Source organism: Trichomycterus rosablanca, chromosome 13 (assembly GCF_030014385.1).
Source record: "Trichomycterus rosablanca isolate fTriRos1 chromosome 13, fTriRos1.hap1, whole genome shotgun sequence".
In the NCBI taxonomy this organism is placed as follows: Eukaryota; Metazoa; Chordata; class Actinopteri; order Siluriformes; family Trichomycteridae; genus Trichomycterus; species Trichomycterus rosablanca.
The window spans coordinates 11,144,254-11,169,233 of NC_086000.1; the positions used below are offsets into that span (position 1 = coordinate 11,144,254).

A 24,980-nucleotide genomic window follows, 5' to 3' on the forward strand; every position below is an offset into this window, starting at 1 on the left:
CTTGGTAACTCTGTTTGAATGGACGATTTCTTTAAAATCAGCACTTTACACCAGATTGGAGCCTGATTTCAGATTCTGAATGCATGAGCAAATCACTTCCACTGTCCAAATAGCTTCTAAAATGTACACCAATCAGGCAAAACATTATGACCACCTTCCTAATATTGTGTTGGTCCCCCGCCAAAACCGCCCTGCAACTGTGATACACTGTGTAATCTGACACCTTTCTATCAGAACCAGCATTAACTTCTTCAGCAATTTGAGCTACAGTAGCTCGTCTGTTGGATCGGACCACACGGGCCAGCCTTCGCTCCCCACGTGCATCAGTGAGCATTGGCAGCCCATGACCCTGTTCCTTCCTTGGACCACTTTTGATAGATACTGACCACTGCAGACCGGGAACACCTCATAAGAGCTGCAGTTTTGGAGATGCTCTGACCCAGTCGTCTAGCCATCACAATTTGGCTCTTGTCAAACTCACTCGAATCCTTATGCTTGCCCATTTTTCCTGCTTCTAACACGTCAACTTTGAGGATAACATTTTCACTTGCTGCCTAATATATCCCACCCACTAACAGGTGCCGTGATGAAGAGATAGTCAGTGTTATTCACTTCACCTGTCAGTGGTCATAATGTTATGCCTAGTCAGTGTATGTAATAATTATAGAGTTAAAAGTATATAGAGATTTCACTAGAAGTTGATAGTTTTATTGAAACACATTTGGTTGAACAGCATCAAGCCATAATGATCAGATTTGTATTACTAATAGTAAATAAAGTGTGTGTAGTGTGTTTTGTATGCACACTTAGCATAAATTTGATAATTTTATCAATCTTTCACACATTTGGTCCTGAATTTGGCAGCGATCATCTCTGACTTTACATCTACAAGGTGGACCAAGTAGGTAGGAGTGTCTAATAGAGTGGACAGTAAGTCCTACAGTAAATCTACAAGGTGGACCAAGTAGGTAGGAGTGTCTAATAGAGTGGACAGTAAGTGGACACAGTATTTAAAAACTCCAGCAGCATTGCTGTGTCTGATCCACTCATACCAGCACAACACACAATCATAGTAAATAAAGTGTGTATAGTGTGATTTGTATGCACACTTAGTATAAATTTGATCACTTTATCAATCTTTCACACATTTGATCCTAAATTTGGCAGAAAAAATGAAGCATAACAAAACTGCAAACTAACTGAAACACCAGCACACACCAATGAGCCAAAACATTAGAACCACCTCTCAGAAATGTGCAAGCCAAAGCCTACTGCATAAGACTGGTGCATGTCACAGTCAAGGATTTATTTACATTACATTTACATATTCGGCATTCGCCTTTATCCAAAGTGACACAGTATTGTGAGAGTATACAGTCTGAGCAATTGAGAGTTAACGACCTTGTTAAAGGGACCAACAGCAGCAACCTGCCAGTGACCTTCTGATTAATAGTCCAGTACCTTATACGCTAGGCAACAACTGCCCTATATAAAATACACTGATCAACCATAACATTAAAACCACCTCCTTGTTTCTACACTCACTGTCCATTTTATCAGCTCCACTTACCATATAGAAGCACTTTGTAGTTCTACAATTACTGACTGTAGTCCATCTGTTTCTCTGAATGCTTTGTTTGCCCCCTTTCATGCTGTTCTTCAATGGTCAGGACTCTCCCAGGTCCAGTACAGAGCAGGTATTATTTGGGTGGTGGATCATTCTCAGCACTGCAGATACACTGACATGGTGGTGGTGTGTTAGTGTGTGTTGTGCTGGTATGAGTGGATCAGACACAGCAGCGCTGATAGAGTTTTTAAACACCTCACTGTCACTGCTGGACTGAGAATAGTCCACCAACCAAAAATATCCAGCCAACAGCACCACATGTGCAGCGTCCTGTGACCACTGACGAAGGTCTAGAAGATGACCAACTCAAACAACAACAATAGATGAGCGATCGTCTCTGACTTTACATCTACAAGGTGAACCAACTAGTAGGAGTGTCTAATAGAGTGGACAGTGAATGGACACGGTATTTAAACACTCCAGCAGTATTGCTGTGTCTGATCCACTCATACCAGCACAACACACACTAACACACCACCATCATGTCATTGTCACTGCAGTGCTGAGAATGATCCAGCACCCAAATAATACCTGCTCTGTGGTGGTCCTGATCATTAAAGAACAGCATGAAAGAGGGCTAACAAAGCACGCAGAGAAACAGACGTTTCAGCCTGGCGACAGGATGTTGGGCGACCAAGACTCATTGATGCCAGAGGAGATAAAAGATACAGTGTCTGGATCCCACCGGTGGTGAGCTAGCTTAATAGACTGTCACGCCACCCAAGCGCCCAAGAACAAACTTCTTGGTTGAAAGTATGCCAAAAAAGTATGTCAATGACATTCAAGGAGAAATACCCACTGATACAAGCTCAGTCATACCAAGTTACAATCAGCAGTATTTCACACATTTGTAGTTCGCTGCTGCAATAATCTTAAATGAAACTGAATCAATCAGTAGATTTGCATTGCAAGCTTTTGGTGTATGTACAGCCAGCAATATATTTCAGCCAAGTTGAAGGTATAGTGGGGCCAAAAAGTATTTAGTCAGCCTCTGATTGTGCAAGTTCTCCTACTTAGAAAGATGAGAGAGGTCTGTAATTTTCATCATAGGTACACTTCAACTATGAGAGACACAATGAGAAAAAAAATCCAGGAAATCACATTGTAGGATTTTTAAAGAATTTATTTGTAAATTATGGTGGAAAATAAGTATTTGGTCACCCACAAACAAGCAAGATTTCTGGCTCTCACAGACCTGTAACTTCTTCTTTAAGAAGCTCTTCTGTCCTCCACTCGTTACCTGTATTAATGGCACCTGTTTGACCTCGTTATCTGTATAAAAGACACCTGTCCACAGCCTCAAACAGTCCGACTCCAAACTCAACCATGGCCAAGACCAAAGAGCTGTCGAAGGACACCAGGAAGAAAATTGTAGACCTGCACCAGGCTGGGAAGAGTGAATCTACAATAGGCAAGCAGGTTGGTGTGAATAAATCAACTGTGGGAGCAATTGTAAGAAAATGGAAGACATACAAGGCCATTGACAATCTCCCTCGATCTGGGGCCCCACACAAGATCTCATCCCGTGGGGTCAAAATGATCATGAGAACGGTGAGCAAAAATCCCAGAACTACACGGAGGGACCTGATGAATGACCTGCAGAGAGCTGGGACCAAAGTAACAAAGGCTACCATCAGTAACACACTACGCCGAGAGGGACTCAAATCCTGCAGTGCCAGGCGTGTCCCCCTGCTTAAGCCAGTACATGTCCAGGCCCGTCTGAAGTTTGCCAGAGAGCATATGGATGATCCAGAAGAGGATTGGGAGAATATCATGTGGTCAGATGAAACCAAAATGGAACTTTTTGGTAAAAACTCAACTCGTCGTGTTTGGAGGAAGAAGAATGCTGAGTTGCATCCCAAGAACACCATACCTACTGTGAAGCATGGGGGTGGAAACATCATGCTTTGGGGCTGTTTTTCTGCAAAGGGGAAGAATGAACGGGGCCATGTATCGTGAGATTTTAAGCCAAAACCTCCTTCCATCAGTGAGAGCATTGAAGATGGAACGTGGCTGGGTCTTCCAGCATGACAATGATCCCAAACACACCGCTCTGGCAACGAAGGAGTGGCTCCGTAAAAAGCATTTCAAGGTCCTGGAGTGGCCTAGCCAGTCTCCAGACCTCAAGCCCCAAAATTTGTGGAGGGAGTTGAAAGTCTGTGTTGCCCAGCGACAGCCCCAAAACATCACTGCTCTAGAGGAGATCTGCATGGAGGAATGGGCCAAAATACCAGCTACAGTGTGTGCAAACCTGGTGAAGACTTACAGGAAACATTTGACCTCTGTCATTGCCAACAAAGGTTATGTTACAAAGTATTGAGTTGAACTTTTGTTATTGACCAAATACTTATTTTCCACGATAATTTACAAATAAATTCTTTAAAAATCCTACAATGTGATTTCCTGGATATTTTTTTTCTCATTGTGTCTCTCATAGTTGAAGTGTACCTATGATGAAAATTACAGACCTCTCTCATCTTTCTAAGTAGGAGAACTTGCACAATCAGTGGCTGACTAAATACTTTTTGGCCCCACTGTAGTTTGGAAGTTTAAGCAGCAGATTTACTCTTACCCCTTTTCCATCGGAAAAAGAGGTTCCAGACAGCGAACTAGCGGCCCAATCTGGCACCACAGAATACTTGGTTTTTCAGTGCGAACCATGACGTCACCTGTGGGCGTGTCATGTTGTACAGCATAGCGACAGCAACAATGGCGTCAGCTGGTGTCTCCTATGGAGCTTAATGCTGAATTTTTATCTTCTTTTTCTTTTTTTAATCATTTTTATCTAAAGTTCACCTGATTAAATTTTGAGCCAGTTTGCTGCTGATATTTTCAAAGCGCCTTTAAAAAGATGAATTGTGTGATATGAGGTGGTAAAAGTGACCCGGATAGAACGAAAAACGCTTAGCGTAAAAAATTAAGCATAAAGTGGCTTATTGTACTAAAACAATGAGCGATGAATTTGGGCAGTATAGAGCACTTATAACCAGTAATAACGGTAAGAAATGTAGTGTTTCTATGTTGTACTTTTAGTACATTCAGCCACTTTACACTTTATTTTTTACGTGAAGCTTTTTCGACTCTCCCGAGAACCCCGATCTGCATAAACACCACACGTGAAGAAAATCCAGCTAAACACAGACACATGTTGTATTTTAGAGTGGATTTGATGGTTATTTCACACAGATGAATGTTTGTGTTGTGGAACTTTAGTGATGTTTCACCAGCAAGTCGAGCGCTGAGCAAATCGGCTATTTGCGCCGAGAGTCACGGTGAAAGCGAAGCGCAAAACGCTTCTCACGTCAATGAACTAAAGAAAACAACAACTGCAACAAACACGTCTACGTCTTCTTATCACCGACAGCTGATCCATGCTTTTTACATAAAAACCAACATCTGTAACAACAGCACAAATGCTTGCACATAATTTACACACTCCGCCATCACATCACTACTGCTTACTTTGGTTAAACAACGCCCATCGTTGATGACGCAGACTTGGTTCTCAAAAACTGGTGGAAACTCGCGTCGGTTCTCTGCAGAACACCAAGGTTCTAAGAAACCAGAAGAGAACCGGTTCAAGAACCATGGTTCTTTTGGTGGAAAAGCCCTATCTTTGACCAAATGACCTTCATGTTGTTGCACTGTAGATGCTAAATGGATAATGCACTAATGGGTGCTGGAATAGCTGGTAATGACCTCTATTACATTTATTCTTTTTACTATTTTTTTACTATTTACAGTTCTGTTAGTTTGCTAAAAACAGACTTAGATAGGTTGGCAAGCAAGTCAGACAACCAACAAGCCCAATCATGTCTGTATGTAGATGCCTGACTGGCTGAAAGCACCACTAGGGATTCAAACCCTGGTGCAATTTCACTGCTGTGTTTCTGGATCTTTCCCCCTTTAACTCCCAATCTACTCATTTCCAATTACCCGCTGTAAATCCGCTGCTGGCCGCACAACCCCGGATCTGGTCAGGGAGAGACGAATCAGCACACTCCTCCTCTGACACTTCTTGACACCTTTTGGGTTTTGGGTTCCCACACAGAGCAGTATCGCGTATGGAAAGACATGCTAAGCTTGTGTGTTTGTGTGCTAGAGTATTAAGACTGCCGCTCCACCCTAGCACCCGTCTAAATGAATTCTGAAATGCTATATTGCATTGTGAAAGTGTCCAAACAAAATTAGTAGTACTTAATGTCAAGTCACAGCTAACTATTTCTGTCTCCGCACCCACTGCAGAAGCATTTCCTCAAGATTAAAAGTCATTCGACGTGGCAGTTATGTGGCATCATCAGTAATATTTCTAGACATCCTTTTTTTTTAAAGTTTAACAACTGCTCTTTTGGCGGATGTATTTTCTCTCAGCACTGTCGGTTGCATTCTTAAGCATTACTTTGTTAGCAGTTACATCATTGTACCAATTAGAACAAGATCTCAGAAGCGCAATGCCTAACCGAGTCTGAAACAAATTTCACGCCGTTTGTCTTGTCTTACCCATTTTGATTTTGTGGTTGCAGCTGGAGCATCCGGCACTGAACGAGCATCCCCTGCTGGCGAGAGGCTGAGAGGGTCTGTAGGCATAGCCGCCGATCCTGCAGGGATCTCCGTAACAGGTCCCGACAGAATTGCAGCACACCGGGTGAGGGATTCCTGAAGGGTGGGACACTGGAGATGGCATCAGTTTGGGTCTCTTCACTCCGGTGGGACACAGGGTGATGGGAGGTACGGAAGGGGGAGCATGAGGGCCGGGACTTGTACTCACTGGGAGTGAGGATGTCCCGTGGTGTGCGATGTGGACGTAGTATCCAGGATAGCAGGAATAAGGATGGGCACCAAGAGTCAAGGCTGGGTGGGTGAGTGAATGAGGAGGGGTGAGGAATCCTTTCACAGAGGACATTGAATGTTCTTCTGATTCAGGGTAGGCATTCTGGTTGAGTAAAAGGGCGAGCCTGTGGCAGTACTCCACAGACCTGTTCTGGGAACAGCAGTAACAGGAGGTCACGTCAGTCTCAGTTTTCTCCTCTTTCACAGGCTTTAAGGAGTAGTTGAGCATAGACCTGCATTGATATCCAGGCCTGATGAAGCCATGGCTCCCTGAAGAACCTTCCCACAAGGTGTCAGTCTGAAGGGCTTCCTTCTTGCAAAGATCACAGCACTGTTGTGATTGTTGCAGCTTGGACGGGCTCGCCGGGCTGTGTTGTTGCTTCGCCAGCTTTCCTTGGAGTTGTTTCGTTCGCGCTACTCCGCCGCCCGGCTTGCCATCGGTTTTGGCTCTCCGCTTGGCTCCAGATGAGGTGCTGGTTAGCTTCAGCAGAGCAGCTGCATTCAAACCCGCTAGACGTCTAGGGGTGGGACTGTTCAGATTCAGCTGGTCCAGATGTTTAGGATCCGTCTTTGATTTTTTGACCTTCTTGCGAGGTGGACTTTCTTCTTTCTCAGCCGTATGTGCCCGTTTTTGGCCTTCTAACCCTTTTCTTGAGGTTTCGGTCTCACCTTTGGGTAGGTCAGTGTCTCCCTTGGGGAAATTCAGCTGTTTTTTAGAAACATGGGGGTTGTCTTTAAACAACAGCAGGCTATTGACAGCTTCAGCGTTGAGAGAGGCTAGGCGTCGCTTGCGAGGTTCCAGGAGAAGTTCTGGATGTAAGGCAGTTTTGACAGATTTAGTGTTGCTTTTTGGTCCGGAGGTTGACTGACAAGCTTTGCAGGTCTTCTTGTGACACTTGCAAGGTTTGGTCCTTCCTTTCTTCATCTTCATTTTCAGTTTGCCTTCATTCTTAGACCCAGTTTTCACGCCGCTCTTCATCTTCGTAGAAGTTTCATCTTCGTCCACGCGTGTCAGTAGAACACGACAGTTTAAGGTCCCCACTTCGCTCATTCCCAGCCTTCCTCTGAGGGGGTAGTGCTTCCGGTCTCGGTCTGCACGCTGCTCCTTTATTTTCTTCTCTCTTCCTTTTTTAGAGGAATGTCTCTTAGTCTTCTTTTCGTGCACTGGACACTCGGGCCAGGCTCTGCCCATGGTTTCAGCATGTATCTGGCAGCTTACCTGCTCCCTGGATTCACTCTGATATCTGCATAAAGAGTTCCTCTGCCGTGCATGGGTCATTCCAGTCTTCCATGCAGACCCTACGAAGGAAAAAAAAGGGAATTGATCAGTTGCTCGTTTGTGATGAGGGCAGGCGGGCTTGTGTAAATTGGATTAAGTTGCTTATCACTGTAAGGTCAAACACACAGCCTATACTATAATTAAGATCCCACCTAATTCACAGCTGTGAAAATCACATCACGGACCATGAAATTAGCCGTTTCCCATGACATTCAAAGCATTTTATTGTTTTTCATTCGCGTAGGGCAGCAGTCCCCAACCTTCAGAGTAGGTCTGGGCGATAATAAAAAAAAAAACAAATCTCTATTATTTTCAAATTTATTACCGATTGTCGATTCCGATTTTTTTTTTTTTGTTCTTGTATAATGCAATTGAAAAAGACTCTTTTTTTTTTTTTTTTTTGCATTTTAATTTAAAAGACTGCAGAAGCGCAAAAATAGTAACAGCACCACCTATAATGCACAGCACCACAATAATTAAAACAAAATAGACATCTTAATTAGCTATATCATTTTTAAAAATAGCTCACAAACAACTCACTTTAAATAGTGTGCCAGCAAAACCTCCTTACATTAAAAAAGTGCAAAACTACAATTGTTTGTTTGTTTGTTTACTAGGATTTTAACGTCATGTTTTACACTTTGGTTACATTCATGACAGGAACGGTAGTTATTCATTACACAAGATTCATCCGTTTTACATGGTTATATCAAACACAGTCATGGACAATTTAGTGTCTCCAATTCACCTCACTTGCATGTCTTTGGACTGTGGGAGGTAACCGGAGCCCCAGAGGAAACCCACGCAGACACGGGGAGAACATGCAAACTTCACACAGAAAGGACCCGGACCGCCCCACCTGGGGATCAAACCCAGGACCTTCTTGCTGTGAGGCGACAGTGCTACCCACCGAGTCACCGTGCCGCCCACAAAACTACAAAAAGTTCTTTACAGGTTTCTTAAAAGGAACACAAGCCTGTGTACTGTTTCCACCAATGTTTGTCCTCTTGTGACTGGGGGGTGGATCGAGGTGTTAAGTTCTGCTTCTAACAATATGGACTACAATTCCCATGCGCCCACGGACTCTCACGTGACTATCACTTGTCCCCGGTCAGCCAATCCTGATCGGTCCTCACGCTCCGGAGTTTTGATTCAGTTCAGCTGTGTTCAATTTCATGAATCTTATTTAAACTCTTCTGTTTTTGTCTTGTTGTGAACTATTGCCGATCGTGTTTGCGGTCCTTATTTCTGAATCTAGCCGTTATTGTGTACAACCCTTGCTGTCTTCCGTTTACTGTTTTTGCTGCCTGTCTGTTTATCCTCTGGTTTTGGACTCTGCCTGATTTTGTACACTGATTTTGCCCTTTTAATATTAAACTTTCCTTGACATATATTCCGCGAGCATCTGGTCAGTTTCTGCCTCGTGACATGTTGATATTTTAATTAAAATATAAAGTATGTAAACAATCACGATTGTCACATTTCTAACATCGGGTGAAAACGTTCATTCAAATTAACTGAATTAATTGTGAAAATCGCCCAGCCCTACTTCAGAGTAACGAAAGAATGGAAGATCAGTGTGAATCCTAAGCTTTTTCGCTGCAACGAGACACTGCTCCCACCTAGTGGCGATAGGAGACAGTAACAGCAATAAATGACCCACGACTGAAGATAACAATCTAGCTTGCTAAATATCTGGATATGAGTCGGCCGACTGGCAATGAGTGCGGTGTCAAACAGCCAATGAGAACGTAAGATACGGGGTGAGGGGAAACGCAGGGGAGGAATTGTAAAAAGGTGGGACAAAGACACACACTCAGGTTTTACAGTATTTCTGACCTTATCATTCTCTACAAAACATAACACCAACGTTGCATTGCTAAAAATATTTATTAACCTCCAACTCACTATAGAACAATCCATGCTGTTCGCAGCCCCTGAGCAAGGCCCTTAACCTTCAACTGCTCAAAATTGTGTTCAGTCATAATTGTAAGTCACTTTGGATAAAAGTGTCTGCTAAATGCCGAAAATGTAAATGTAAAATGTTCGCGTTGCCAAATCCTCTCAGATTTATTTATTTGATACTACTTGATTTTATGCTGCACATCAGCGCACAAACTTTGATCGCTCGCTACTTATTGACGTGCATTTTTGGACGTGGTATCATTAAACCCCTCGTCACTTCTCATGTGTGTTTTCATGACAAGAGGGAGACCAGAGAAGCTCGGCTGCGATTCCACCCAGTGATAGATGGTGTAATGTGGAACCCCCTATCGCCGATCAGTCGTGTAGTGTGAAAGACACACCGACTTGAAAGACTCCCGATTATAAGACATCCAGTTGTGTAGTGTGAACTGTACAGCGACCTGACGACTTGGAAAGTCATGTAGTGTGAATTTGGCATAAAGCAGCTAAAACACTACTCAGGTAACTGAGTTTAAAAAGCTCCCAACCGATTCTGTAGACACAGAGAGGGGGTGTAAAAACACAGACGATAATTTTTTCAATTATTAAGGTAGGCTGTGCTGTGTATTGTAGCTTCCATTTATTCTATGATTAACTTCATGAGTAATATTTAAAGACTGACGTAAAATGTGGCACCTTTCTTCAAAAATCCGTAAAATCTGTGATTCTGTAAAAATGAGGTCTGTGAAATTAAGCTCATTTTCCTGTGAATTTAGCAGAGCTCTAACTATAACCATAGATGTAGAGAACTAAGATGAAGTGACAGCCCTCCCACGTCTGGGATTTTGCAGTGGGACTAAGCATATTTGCACACAGTCACTAAAAGAACATTTGTAAAGTCTGATGTTGGATGATTAGGTCTGACCCATAATTCCCATTCAAAATGTGTTTGGGAATTGAGGTCAGAGCTTGTTGAAGCTGCATGTTTGCATCACTTGACAATCATGCAAAAACAGAAAACGACCTTCCTTAAAGTGTTGATTTTAAATTAGAGGCTTATGTTTTCTATGAATTAACCAATTTTACCTATTAGCAATGGGTGAGGCTGAAGCACCTTTAAACTCAACGTTTCTCTTAAACTCGACGTGTGTGCGAGTGCCACTTTGTTCAGTGCTTGGCTTGAGCGTTGCGGTAAAACGTCATTAAAGTGCGAATATGAGACGTACCTGCATGTGTGTGGAATAACCATCAGATTCACTCTGAAAGCGCCCACATGTATCTGTGTTTAGCTGGATTTTCCTCCTGTTTCACTTTTAAACTTGTGTTATAGCTCAGGGTGCTGAGAAATTGTGAGAATCAGCTTTTCCAAGAGAGTCTAAAATGCTTATCATTAAAAAAGGCTTAATGTGATTACTCTCCATTAATGAAATTCCTCACTTGTTGCTTTAGTACAACAAGTCACGTTAAGCTTTGTGCACCGCCACACTTCATAGGAAATAACGGCACAGCCAGCGCAAAAGCTATTGTGCCGCTTCTCATGTGAACGTGTCTTTACTGAACGGAATACGGTATTCCAAGATCAAGCATCTCCATGATTAAGAAGCATAAGGAAACAATAAAGAAGTAAAGGTAAAGTGCAGGTTTTATTGTATTTTTTATTGATTTTAACTGTTTCAATTGTATTTCAGTTTTTTTGTATATTTGTGTTATTACCAGTGTATAAGTGTCAAAAACAACCCCATCATTTCACATTAGACTAAAATATATGCAGTTCCATTGGCCCATGGAACGCATTAACAGGTTTCCCATACATCCTTATGGGAAAAAATACCTTAAAACTCGACGCCAGTTTCAAGGTACCACTGTAATAAGGAAGGGTGTCCACATTCTTTTGGCCCTATAGTGTATCAGAACTTTAAATGTTCTACATTGGTGCATGTAACAGTCTGAGAAAAAATAAAACCATTTATTGTTATCGTGTTTTGATAAACGAGTAAGTCATACACAGTGTCTGAATTGTGGAGCTCCAATCAGTGGTGGGAACAAATGTTTCTGGATGGTTGTTGCTAACTACTGCACCACAACAATCATATCTGTTCAGGTGGGCAGATGCTCTTTATTTGTGTAGCTATTATAATCAAATATCGTAGCACTACTTACAAAATGAGTTAGTAAAAGTACCAGATGTTAATCATATCCGCATCATTCTGATTAGTCTCACACCACCTGCTAACTCACAGACATTAACAAAAGTACTTTTGCTTAACTGAAAACATGAAAATAAAATGAAATGTCTTTATCACCAATTTTTCCAGAAATGGCGGCCGCAATGCAGTAACACACGCTGTACACAACACCATTCTATCTCAGGGCCCTGGCCATTTCTCAGTCAAACGTATCTGTATATAAAGGCCCGACGAGCTGATAGCACCATCAAAGATACTGAACCCTGGATGCCAGCAGTAGTGTGCTAGCTTAATTTACCACACAAGCACCCACTCTAATACTCTTGAATAGTGTATTTTTTCATAGTGAGGTATTAAAACAGAGCTAGACAGATGTAGAGGCTTAGGGCTGTTTATTAAAATAACAAAACTGCCTTCTTGAAATGTTTGATGGTTTTATATATATATATATGTGTGTATGTGTGTGTGTGTGTGTGTGTGTGTGTGTGTGTGTGTGTGTGTGTGTGTACACACCGATCAGCCATAACATTAAAACCACCTCCTTGTTTCTACACTCACTGTCCATTTTATCAGCTCCACTTACGATAGAAGCACTTTGTAGTTCTACAATTACTGACTGTAGTCCATATTTATTTGGGTGGTGGATGATTCTCAGCACTGCAGTGACACTGACATGGTGGTGGTGGGTTAGTGTGTGTTGTGCTGGTATGAGTGGATCAGACACAGCAGAGCTGATGGAGTTTTTAAACACCTCACTGTCACTGCTGGACTGAGAATAGTCCACCAACCAAAAATATCCAGCTAACAGCGCCCTGTGGGCAGGGTCCTGTGACCACTGATGAAGGTCTACAAGATGACCAACTCAAACAGCAGCAATAGATGAGCGATTGTCTCTGACTTTATATCTACAAGGTGAACCAACTAGGTAGGAGTGTCTAATAGAGTGGACAGTGAGTATTTAAAAAACACTCATACCAGCACAACACACACTAACACACTACCACCATGTCATTGTCACTGCAGTGCTGAGAATGATCCACCACCTAAATAATACCTGCTCTGTGGTGGTCCTGTAGGGGGTCCTGACCATTGAAGAACAGGGTGAAAGCAGGCTAAAAAAGTATGTAGAGAAACAGATGGACTACAGTCAGTAATTGTAAGTGTAAACTACAAAGTGCTTTTATATGGTAAGTGGAGCTGATAAAATGGACAGTGAGTGTAGAAACAAGGAGGTGGTTTTAATGTTATGGCTGATCGATATATATACTGCTATCCCTAGCAGCGGAAGACAAATTGACTACACTAAATAGTTGAGGAGGGTATATTGCTGCTCACGACTCCACCAACCCGCACACAGCCCTTAAAGGAATCCTTTTCCACTCATGCACTCTGCCTCTATCCGCCAATCAGGGTCCTTACACAGCGCTTGAAGACCCCGTCCACATATTCCGCTCATCCCTGCCTGCAGGCACTGCCAATTACGCCCGCTAGATCGGTGGCAACGCCAAATTTAGAACCAAAAAGTTCAGAATCTCTGCGCTGGTGTGCTAGTGGAATATCCCGCTGCACCACCTGGGAGCCTAATGTTCATGGCACATGTTCGTGCTATAAAAAACATGCATTAGGTCTTTAACTATAACATGTAAAGGTCTGAAAACCAGATGCTGTCAACATAAACAGCGTTCTGCATCCTCCGTCTAGGGCTAGCCTGGAACCATGTTCTTGGAGACTGAAGTGTGTGGACTACATCATTTGATTTTGACAGCTAGTCCCTTGCAGGTACAATAATCCACTTTCAATATATTTTTCATATTTTGATTTATAGCAGCTCTGACACAATTCCTCAAGCTATTCCCAGTCCTACAGAAACATCATTTCATGTTTGGTTTGGAGCAAGACTAACACAGATTACTTCTAAAGTCTATACACTGTATACAGATGAATGAACAGACGTACAGATGAATGAACGTAGTGTTTGTAGACTATGAATATAAAGAAAGACACGCGGAACAGAAAGTTTACAGTTAGAGAGAGATTTTAGCGTCCAGTGCCTTTTTTCATTCAACCATAGTGCAGCCCATTTCATTATCATGTTACCCATTACTCTAAATCAAATCACCTAGGATCCAATTATTTGTTTTCTTACTACAATCTCCATTTCTAATAATAAGTTGGATGATTTTGTACAACAATAAAAAAGAATGTGTGATTTTTAAATGACCTTACTAATATTGTGTTGGTCCCTCTTTTGCTGCCAAAACAGCCCTGACCTGTCGAGGCATGGACTCCACTAGACCCCTTAAGGTGTGCTGTGGTATCCGGCACCAAGACGTCAGCAGCAAATCCTTTAACTCCTGTAAGTTGCGAGGTGGGGCCTCCATGGATCGGACCTGTTTGTCCAGCACATCCCACAGACGCTCGATTAAATTGAGATCTGGGGAATTTGGAGGCCAAGTCAACACCTCGAACTTGTTGTTGTGCTCCTCAAACCATTCCTGAACCATTTTTGCTTTGTGGCAGGGTGCATTTTCCTGCTGAAAGAGGCCACAGCCATCAGGGAATACCGTTTCCATGAAAGGGTGTACATGGGTCTGCAACAATGCTTAGGTAGGTGGTACGTGTCAAAGTAACATCCACATAGATGGCAGGACCCAAGGTTTTACAGCAGAACATTGCCCAAAGCATCACACTGCCTCTGCCAACTTGCCTTATTCCCATAGTGCATCCTGGTGCCATGTGTTTCCCAGGTAAGCGACGCACACGCACCAGGCCATCCACGTGGTGATTCGTCAGACCAGGCCACCTTCATCCATTGCTCCATGGTCCAGTTTTGATGCTCACATGCCCATTGTTGGCACTCCAAAAAAGAAAGTCCACTGAGAAAGAGGCAAAATAAGACTAAAAAGTTTATAGAATATTTAAGTTACAGCATTCCACAGTAAGAAGATGAATTGGTGACAGGTGAGGGAATCATGATTGGGTATAAAAGAAAGATCTACCAAAGGATCAGTCTTTACAAGCAATACTGGGTCATGGCTCACCACTTTGTGCCAAACTTTAGGAGAGAATTGCCAAACAGTTGTAGTTCACCATCTACTGTTCATAATACTGTAAAAAGATTCAGGGAATGTGGTGAGATCTCAGTCTGTGTAGGGCAAAGCTGGAGACCACTGATAAATGTGAGTGACCTTTGAGCTTTCAGGCGGCACTTCATAAACCACCGTCATGCTACATGGGCTCGGGAGTACTTTGGAAAACTGTTGTCAATGAATACAGTCCACCACTGCATCAAGAAATGCAACCTGAAATTCTATTACGCAAAGAGAAAGCCATACATCAATTCTACGCAGAAATGCCTCAAGAGTTCTTTGGAGCCAAGCTCATCTCATATGGTAGTGAAAATGTAATGTTAAAGAAACCAAAGATGAACACGATCTGGTAGCAGAGCTGAGATTCGAACTGACGAGTTTGAGATGTCAGCTCTGGTGTGCTGGCGTGTTTTACCGCTGCACCACCTGAGTGCCCTAACTTTATTTTTAATGATGGAGAAAATGTTGGACAGCTTTTGCCTACTCAGATCAATTATTAACAGCAAAAGATCTAGCAGTCAGGAAATATGACACCACTGACACCTAGCTAAAAAAGGATGAAGGAACTGGAAAAGATCTTCAGATGTAACGATTTGTCTCTCCAAACAAAGCCTGGTGTTGTCCAGACTATGGTCTCCTGTGTGGTTTTTTATGGAAGTGAAAGCTGGACAATATAAATGCGGAGCAAGAAGAAAATTGATGCTTTTGAACTTGCTGGAGAAGACTTTTGTCAATTTTTTTCCAAAAAAGACCTGGAATGCTGATTCATCTGACCACAATACATGTTTCCACTGTGTGATGGTCCATTCTAGATTCCTATGAGTCCTAAGTCGACGCCGCTTCTGGACATGGTTAACATAAGGCTTCTTTTTTGCACAGTAGAGTTTTAAGTTGTATTTGTGCATGTAACTCCGTATTGTAGTGCTTGACAAAGGTTTGCCAAAGTAATCCCTTGCCCATGTGGTTATATCAGCTATTGTTGAGTGGTGGTTTTTGATGCAGCACCGTCTGAGGGATCGAAAATCATTGGCGTTCAGCTTAGCACTGAAATTCCTCCCGATTCCTTGAATGGTTTAATGATAAATGAAAAATATGCAATTCCTATCCGATCTTTTTCTGAGGTACATTGTTTTTAAACATTTTAATAATTTTCTCACACATTTGTTGACAAACTGGAGATCCTCTGATCATCTTTGCCCATCAAAGACTCAGCCTTTCATGGATGCTGCTTTTGTACCAAACCATGATTACGATCACCTGTTGACGTCACCTGTTTAAATAATTATTTAGTTTTTCACCTCATTACTACCCCTAAATTGCCCCAACCCAATTTTGTTAGGAATGTGTTGCAGGCCTGAAATGCAGGAACAATGAAAACAACAAATGAACAAATGAAATGAAGTTGAGCAGATAAAACATGAAATATCTTGGGTTCAAACTCTCTGCAATCAAATAAAAGTCAAAGAAAATGTAAGGAACACTGCATTTTAATTTTATTAGCATTTTCCATACTGTCCCAACTTTTTCTGATTTGGGGTTGTATGGCTACACAAGAATGTCATTATCTTCTAAACTAATGTGTAAAAATGAAACTTACTGGTTCCTATTATTTAAATCATAATCTACAGCCTGGTTCAGATGGAGACGAGGTCATGCGGCACATGGTTTCATCTTACGAGCTGATTGTTACTGTATATAAATGAATTTAAAGCATACGAGACCGGCTTTTGGTCGGTGCTGTGACCCAGCTTATAAATAGGTTAAGAAGCACTGCATTAGATAAACATCTGACAGATTTTACATTTACGTTTCACAGGAAATAGATCCATCATCATAAACAATGTGGCAAACATCAGTTATAATGCAGTTATTTAAGCCCTGCTGGAGATAATCAATACAGATTCAACAGCTTATTAGGAATTCTCAGAAAACCCAGCCTGTAATACATTACAGTAGGAAAGGTAGACATGGTCAGGAAATTGTTTGCGATGACATGATTATTCTGACATTTCCCTACCCTGACAGCCATTATTTTTGTGGTTCTGTTGGATACTATTTTTATTTACTCAGCCATGATGAGAAATAATGAGAAGCGAGCAATTTATGGTTAGGAAACACACTATATTGCCAAAAGTATTCACTCACCCATCCAAATCATTGAATTCAGGTGTTCCAATCACTTCCATGGCCACAGGTGTATAAAACCAGACACCTAGGCATGCAGACTGCTTCTACAAACATTTGTGAAAGAATGGGTCGCTCTCAGGAGCTCAGTGAATTCCAGCGTGGTACTGTGATAGGATGCCACCTGTGCAACAAGTCCAGTCGTGAAATTTCCTTGCTACTAAATATTCCACAGTCAACAGTCAGTGGTATTATAACAAAGTGGAAGCGATTGGGAACGACAGCAACTCCAGCCACGATGTGGTAGACCACGTAAAATGACAGAGCAGGACGAGCTACATCACTAGTGTGGAAGTTTTTCAGATACAGAAGGTCAGACAAAACGTGCAAAAATACTGTAACGACAAAAGGTGGCAACACATCAACTTTATTTCAGCACCTAAAGCAAAAGCACCCACGTGAGTACGAGGAGCGTCAGTCACTGCGTGAGTCTGAGAATGATGTGAGAACAAACACTGTGTCAGTGAACGAACACAGAATACACAGGTTACCACACAGGTTACATCTGAGAACGTTTAAAACACAAAAGCACTAAGCGGAACGCTTTCCTCCGCTTTTGAGCATGGAAACTGAATCACTGAGTCAATGAGTCAGAATCGACTCTTTTCAGACGAATTATTTATTGGAATCGAATCAGAAAACTGTACTCTTATCTATGGTAAAGATTCATTCGTGTTGCTGACTGTGGGCAAAACAACTCAGATTCAGGAGATTCAGATGTATGAACCAATCAGAGCTTCGAATTTAGACTATGGGCGGAATCTCTCTCTTCATTGGTTGCGGTATAATTGACAGACACGCTTTTCATTATGCAATGATAGCAAATCATGATCAAATATTAAACAATTTCAGGATTTTTTTATGCTCATTTATTTGAAGTTAAACAGACAGTATAAATGTGATTGTGAGATTCTGCTGGTTTGTTTAATATAAATGTTGTCAATATGAATACAAATACAGCCTTATAATAATACAAAATATAAACACTGTAATTCTGTCAGAATGTATCAGAACTACAAAGTTTTGTGTTTTTAAGAGAACTTAAAACATTATAAGGTAAAATACGAGCAGTGGCCTGCCATTGTACTTTAAGTTTACATTATATTAGGGCTGGGCGATATGGATAAAAAATTATATCTCGATATATTTTAGCTGAATGGCGATATACGATATATATCTCGATATTTTTTCATCCCATAAGGTAATAACAAGACACTTCTGAGACAAAGCTACATGTTCCAAATACTAAATACCAAAAATTTTTACAGGCACTTTTATTAATATTCATGCTGGGGAAGCTTCACACAGGAACTATTTTTCCTTAAAAAAATAAAAATAAAAAAAATAAAAAAATAAAAAAAATTCTAAGAAAAAGTTTGTTGTTTTCTAACGTCTCGCCTGTTGTGTAATGTGAATTACAAATATATTGTCTGGCCCTTTAAGAATGTTAAGTGCACTATAGGGCGCAGGGAGCGAGTGTGTAGGGAAGGTATTAGAATTTATCTGATCACGAATACGTACAACATCCAGTACTGAAATCACTCCCCATAATGTTTGTTTTTTACAGATAGAGCAAATACATGCACATCACATATACAAACACACAAGTAAGAACAACAAGAGACGGACCGTTACGTTATTATTACTTTCTCAACACGTGCATACACTGTTTATATATAAAGTAAACACGTGCATGTCAGCTCGTGCATGCGCTTGTGTTTGTTTATTTCCGTTTTCCAATATTGGTTTTTAAAACGAATAACGACTCGTTTTCTTGTTTTTCAACTGTAGGATTTGAAGTGAAAAACGAATGACCAAAGGTACACGGAGCTGGAACCTTTTGTCTGGACTTGTTTTCGGCATTCTCTACAGAATACATTATTCTGCTGCTCATCTGACACTTCTCCACCACTGAATCCGAACCATCTCCAAATAACTGAGCTATTAGTATTCTTTTTACTAACCAGCTCCTCAACTGTCTCCATGCTATCATGGGAGTTTTACTTACAGAAATGTGTTCTGAGGGCAGAAAGAATTGACGGTGGGGAGGGGCGAGTTGTGTTCAGTGAGGGAGAGAGGCGGGCAGGTGAACATGTGCAGAGACAAACTGGGAGAAGAGAAAGACGAACTGTCGGATCTAACTGGAACGCAACATCTATATCGATATATGCGATATTGTCTTGTCTTATATCGCGTATGAAAATATATCGATATTTTATCAAATCTCGATATATCGCCCAGCCCTACATTATATCATATCGTATATCACCACTTCTCAAAAGCATATGGAGATATGAGTTTTTTAGCCATATCGCGCAGCCCTACTGGAAGTGATGCTTAATTTAATGTACATTTAGTGTGTCTGCAAAACAAAGTTGTTTTTAAAATAAACTTTTTAAAAATGTGTTCTTATATATCGCAAGTGAATATCGTTATCGCAAAAAATATCCCAAAATATCGTGATATTATTTAAAGGCCATATCGCCCACCCCTAGAGCGGGTCAGCGGATACTGAGGCGCATAGTGACTCTAGAGCAGTGGAGCGTGTTCTCTGGAGTGACGAATCACGCTTTTCCGTCTGGCAATCCGATGGACGAGTCTGGGTTTGGTGGTTGCCAGGAGAACGGTACTTGTCTGACTGCATTGTGCCAAGTATAAAGTTTGGTGTAGGGGGGATTATGGCTCGACCCCTTAGTTCCAGTGAAACTCTTAATCTCAATTTCATGCTCACAACTTTGTGGGAACAGTTTGGGGATGGCCCCTTCCTGTTCCAACATGACTGCAACAGAGTCCTGACCTCAACCCGACAGAACACCTTTGGGATGAATTAGAGCGGAGACTGCGAGCCAGGCCTTCTCGTCCAACATCAGTGTCTGACCTCACAAATGCACTTCTGGAAGAATGGTCAAAAATTTCCATAAACACACTCCTAAACCTTGTGGAAAGCTTTCCCAGAAGAGTTGAAGCTGTTATAGCTGCAAAGGGTGGGCCGACATCATATTAAACCCTATAGATTAAGAATGGGATTTCGCTCAAGTAAACAGCCTGAACTTCTAGGAGCTATACGACAAGTTTACATGCAGATAACATGGACACGTTCGTTCATCAGAGCTGGCTGAACGAATGTGACGTTTATTAAAAACAAGTGGTTACGGAGTTGTTAAAGAGTCAGTGTCACCTAACAACATAGTTCCTTCAACCCCTCGCTTGCACTGACAGTGAGGAGTTTTGCACCTTATTCTCTTGTGGGTTTCCTCTAAGCAGTTCATAGCAGGGGTGAGTATGGAAGTGTGGGTAGCTCAGCATTTTAATGGCACCCTGTCCACTGTGTGTTTCTGGGTGGCACCAGACTCACCCTTAATAAAATGATTTAGATTCATTTGGAAACAATACAAGGAACAATAAATGAGTCATTAGGACGCCTGAAGACTCAAACAGAACACAGGATATTCTGGAAAAGCACTACCCGTATCGGCTGCCTTATACACTGATCAGTCACAACATTAAATCCACCTCCTTGTTTCTACACTCACTGTCCATTTTATCAGCTCCACTTACCATATAGAAGCACTTTGTAGTTCTACAATTACTGACTGTAGTCTATCTGTTTCTCTGCATGCTTTGTTAGCCCCCTTTCATGCTGTTCTTCAATGGTCGTAGTAGGTCGTAAGTAGGTATTATTTAGGTGGCAGCACTGCAGTGACACTGACATGGTGGTGGTGTGTTAGTGTGTGTTGTGCTGGTATGAGTGGATCAGACACAGCAGCGCTGCTGGAGTTTTTAAACACCTCACTGTCACTGCTGGACTGAGAATAGTCCACCAATCAAAAACATTCAGCCAACAGAGCCCTGTGGGCAGCGTCCTGTGACCACTGATGAAGATCTACAAGATGACCAACTCAAACAGCAGCAATAGATGAGCGATCGTCTCTGACTTTACATCTACAAGGTGGATCAACTAGGTAGGAGTGTCTAATAGAGTGGACAGTGAGTGGACATGGTATTTAAAAACTCAATCAGCATTGCTGTGTCCGATCCACTCATACCAGAACAACATAGACTTACACACCACCACCATGTCATTGTCACCTAAATAATACCTGCTCTGTGGTGGTCCTGTGGAGGTCCTGACCACTGACGAACAGGGTGAAAGTGGGCTAAAAAAAGTATGTAGATAAACAGTTGGCTTACAGTCAGCAAAAAAAAGGAGGTGGTTTTAATGTTATGGCTGATCAGCGTACAGTGGGGCCAAAAAGTATTTAGTCAGCCACTGATTGTGCAAGTTCTCCTACTTAGAAAGATGAGAGAGGTCTGTAATTTTCATCATAGGTACACTTCAACTATGAGAGACAAAATGAGAAAAAATAATCCAGGAAATCACATTGTAGGATTTTTAAAGAATTTATTTGTAAATTATGGTGGAAAATAAGTATTTGGTCACCCACAAACAAGCAAGATTTCTGGCTCTCACAGACCTGTAACTTCTTCTTTAAGAAGCTCTTCTGTCCTCCACTCGTTACCTGTATTAATGGCACCTGTTTGACCTCATTATCTGTATAAAAGACACCTGTCCACAGCCTCAAACAGTCAGACTCCAAACTCAACCATGGCCAAGACCAAAGAGCTGTCGAAGGACACCAGGAAGAAAATTGTAGACCTGCACCAGGCTGGGAAGAGTGAATCTACAATAGGCAAGCAGGTTGGTGTGAATAAATCAACTGTGGGAGCAATTGTAAGAAAATGGAAGACATACAAGACCATTGATAATCTCCCTCGATCTGGGGCCCCACACAAGATCTCATCCCGTGGGGTCAAAATGATCATGAGAACGGTGAGCAAAAATCCCAGAACTACACGGAGGGACCTGATGAATGACCTGCAGAGAGCTGGGACCAAAGTAACAAAGGCTACCATCAGTAACACACTACGCCGAGAGGGACTCAAATCCTGCAGTGCCAGGCGTGTCCCCCTGCTTAAGCCAGTACATGTCCAGGCCCGCCTGAAGTTTGCCAGAGAGCATATGGATGATCCAGAAGAGGATTGGGAGAATATCATGTGGTCAGATGAAACCAAAATGGAACTTTTTGGTAAAAACTCAACTCGTCGTGTTTGGAGGAAGTAGAATGCTGAGTTGCATCCCAAGAACACCATACCTACTGTGAAGCATGGGGGTGGAAACATCATGCTTTGGGGCTGTTTTTCTGCAAAGGGGAAGAATGAACGGGGCCATGTATCGTGAGATTTTAAGCCAAAACCTCCTTCCATCAGTGAGAGCATTGAAGATGGAACGTGGCTGGGTCTTCCAGCATGACAATGATCCCAAACACACCGCTCTGGCAACGAAGGAGTGGCTCCGTAAAAAGCATTTCAAAGTCCTGGAGTGGCCTAGCCAGTCTCCAGACCTCAACCCCATAGAAAATTTGTGGAGGGAGTTGAAAGTCTGTGTTGCCCAGCGACAGCCCCAAAACATCACTGCTCTAGAGGAGATCTGCATGGAGGAATGGGCCAAAATACCAGCTACAGTGTGTGTAAACCTGGTGAAGACTTACAGGAAACGTTTGACCTCTGTCATTGCCAACAAAGGTATTGAGTTGAACTTTTGTTATTGACCAAATACTTATTTTCCACCATAATTTACTAATAAATTCTTTAAAAATCCTACAATGTAATTTCCTGGATCTTTTTTTTTCTCATTTTGTCTCTCATAGTTGAAGTGTACCTATGATGAAAATTACAGACCTCTCTCATCTTTCTAAGTAGGAGAACTTGCACAATCAGTGGCTGACTAAATACTTTTTGGCCCCACTGTATATACATCTATATTTATTTGTATTAATTTATAAGGATTTTAATGTCATGTTTTACACACTTTGGTTTCATTAATGACAGGACAGGTAGTTACCCGTTACACAAGATTCATCAGTTCGAGTCTTTAATGTCAAACACAGTCATGGACAACTTTGTATCTCCAATTCACCTTATGCCAAGTTCACACTACACGACTTTCCAAGTCGTCAGGTCGCTGTACAGTTCACACTATACGACTGAGTCTCCTGCACTCGGGAGTCTTTCAGTCGGTGTATATTTCACACTACACGACTGATCGGCGATAGGGAATCACACACTACACGATCCATCACCAACTGGAATCGCAGGCGAGCGATTTTTTTTTTTTTTTTTTTTACAAAAACACACGTGAGAAGTGACGAGAAGTTTAATGATACCACGTCCAAAAAAATGAACGTCAACAAGTAGCGAGAGATCAAAGGGTTTGTGCGCTGATGTGCAGCGTAATATCAAGGAGGAAAAATAAATGAATCTGAGTGGAATTGGCAACACGAACAGCATATGGCTTGTTCTGTAGTAAGTTTTGCAATGCAGCGTGGGTATTATGTTTTGTAGAGGACGATCAAATCAGAAATACTGTAAAAAACGTGTGTGTCGGTGTATCCTGATATAAACTATATTAATTAAGCCCCTGTCCCCTGTTCTCTCCTGCATTTCCCCTCACGCTGTATCCTGTGTTCTCATTGGCTGTTCGACATGTCACTCATTCCCAGTTGCCCGTCTGAGATCAGATATCTGGCATGCTAGAAAACTCAATCCAGTCGCCGAGCGCTCGGCGAGCCGGTCGGGTCGAGTTGTTGGATAGTTTACACTTAGCGACTGAGAGCCGAGTTTTGATCGCCGAGCAAACGCCGAGTTGCTCCCGACCCGGAAAATCAATCGCCGAGCGAAAATCAGGGCAAAGATCGTGTAGTGTGAACTAGGCATTACTTGCATGTCTTTGGACTGTGGGAGGAAACCAGAGCTCCTAGAGGAAACTCACGCAGACACGAAGAGACCATGCAAACTCCACACTGAAAAGACCCAGACTGCTCCACCTGGGAATCGAACGCAAGACCTTCTTGCCGTGAAATGACAGTGCTACCCACTGAGCCACCGTGTCGCCCCATTATCACACATTTGCACATGATTTAATTCCCAGACAGTTCTGCACTCTTACAGTGAATGACGCAGTGTCCCAAATGAACATCATTAATCTCTTGGGAACCTGAAAGCGTGCGGCACAGATCTGCATATCTGTGACATGTACAAGTGACAAAAAGTGAGGAAGAAATTGTGGCAATATTTGAAACAGGACCTGCATTTACATGAAACAATTCAGCTAGTAAATGTGTGTGTTTTTATTCTCAAATTAAATCCTGTGTTTTTGTGTTTCCTTGACATTTGTGTTTAACAATGAACATGATAATTAAAGCCCTACCTAATTCACAGCTGTGAAAATCACACCACAAACCATGAAATGAGCCTTTTCCTGTGTAATATGCAATGTGCTGTGAAGGTTTGTCTTTAGTGATGTAACGTTCTTTAATTGCGTAGCATTAAAGTGACTCACGTTTACTAGTTAATCTGTGCTATGAGGTGGTCCTAGTGTAACCGAGCATCTTTAGAGTTTGCTGAGTTTACAAAGAAAGAAATAATCTGTACATAGACAAACTATCGGGAGCACAATACTTTACTGGCTTGTTCTTTTGAGGTGCAGCAGAGACAACAGTGGGATGATCACGTGTGTAAAGAAGCACACTTTTCATTGATTATGAAATCTCTAAAGGGACAAAATGCACTCAATACGTAAACACATACATTAGACATTGTCAGCACACTACACTACAGAAAAGTCTGTTACACTAACAATCCTATGGCAATTCAGTTAGCAATCGGTTAGTCAAAATGTCCAAGATGTCAAACTCTAAAGTAGCTAAAAACACGACTCGAGTAACTGAGTTTGGAAAACTCCCAACCAATTCTGTGGATGCAGAGAGGGGCGTGTCAAAACATGGACGAGTATTTCCGAACATGAAGCCTTGAACCATCGC

At 42.0% G+C, this 24,980-nt stretch overlaps 1 protein-coding gene across 2 annotated transcripts in view; it reads right to left on the minus strand.

The window, feature by feature from the left end:
• bahd1 (bromo adjacent homology domain containing 1) overlaps positions 1-24,980 on the minus strand; it is a 185,192-nt gene that overhangs the window by 43,526 nt on the left and 116,686 nt on the right. For both annotated transcript variants that reach the window (XM_063006797.1, XM_063006799.1), the window contains exon 2: positions 6,128-7,756. In XM_063006797.1, coding sequence (XP_062862867.1) covers positions 6,128-7,736 — 1,609 coding nt within the window. In that variant the 5' untranslated portion in view covers positions 7,737-7,756. The remainder of the gene's footprint in view (positions 1-6,127; positions 7,757-24,980) is intronic.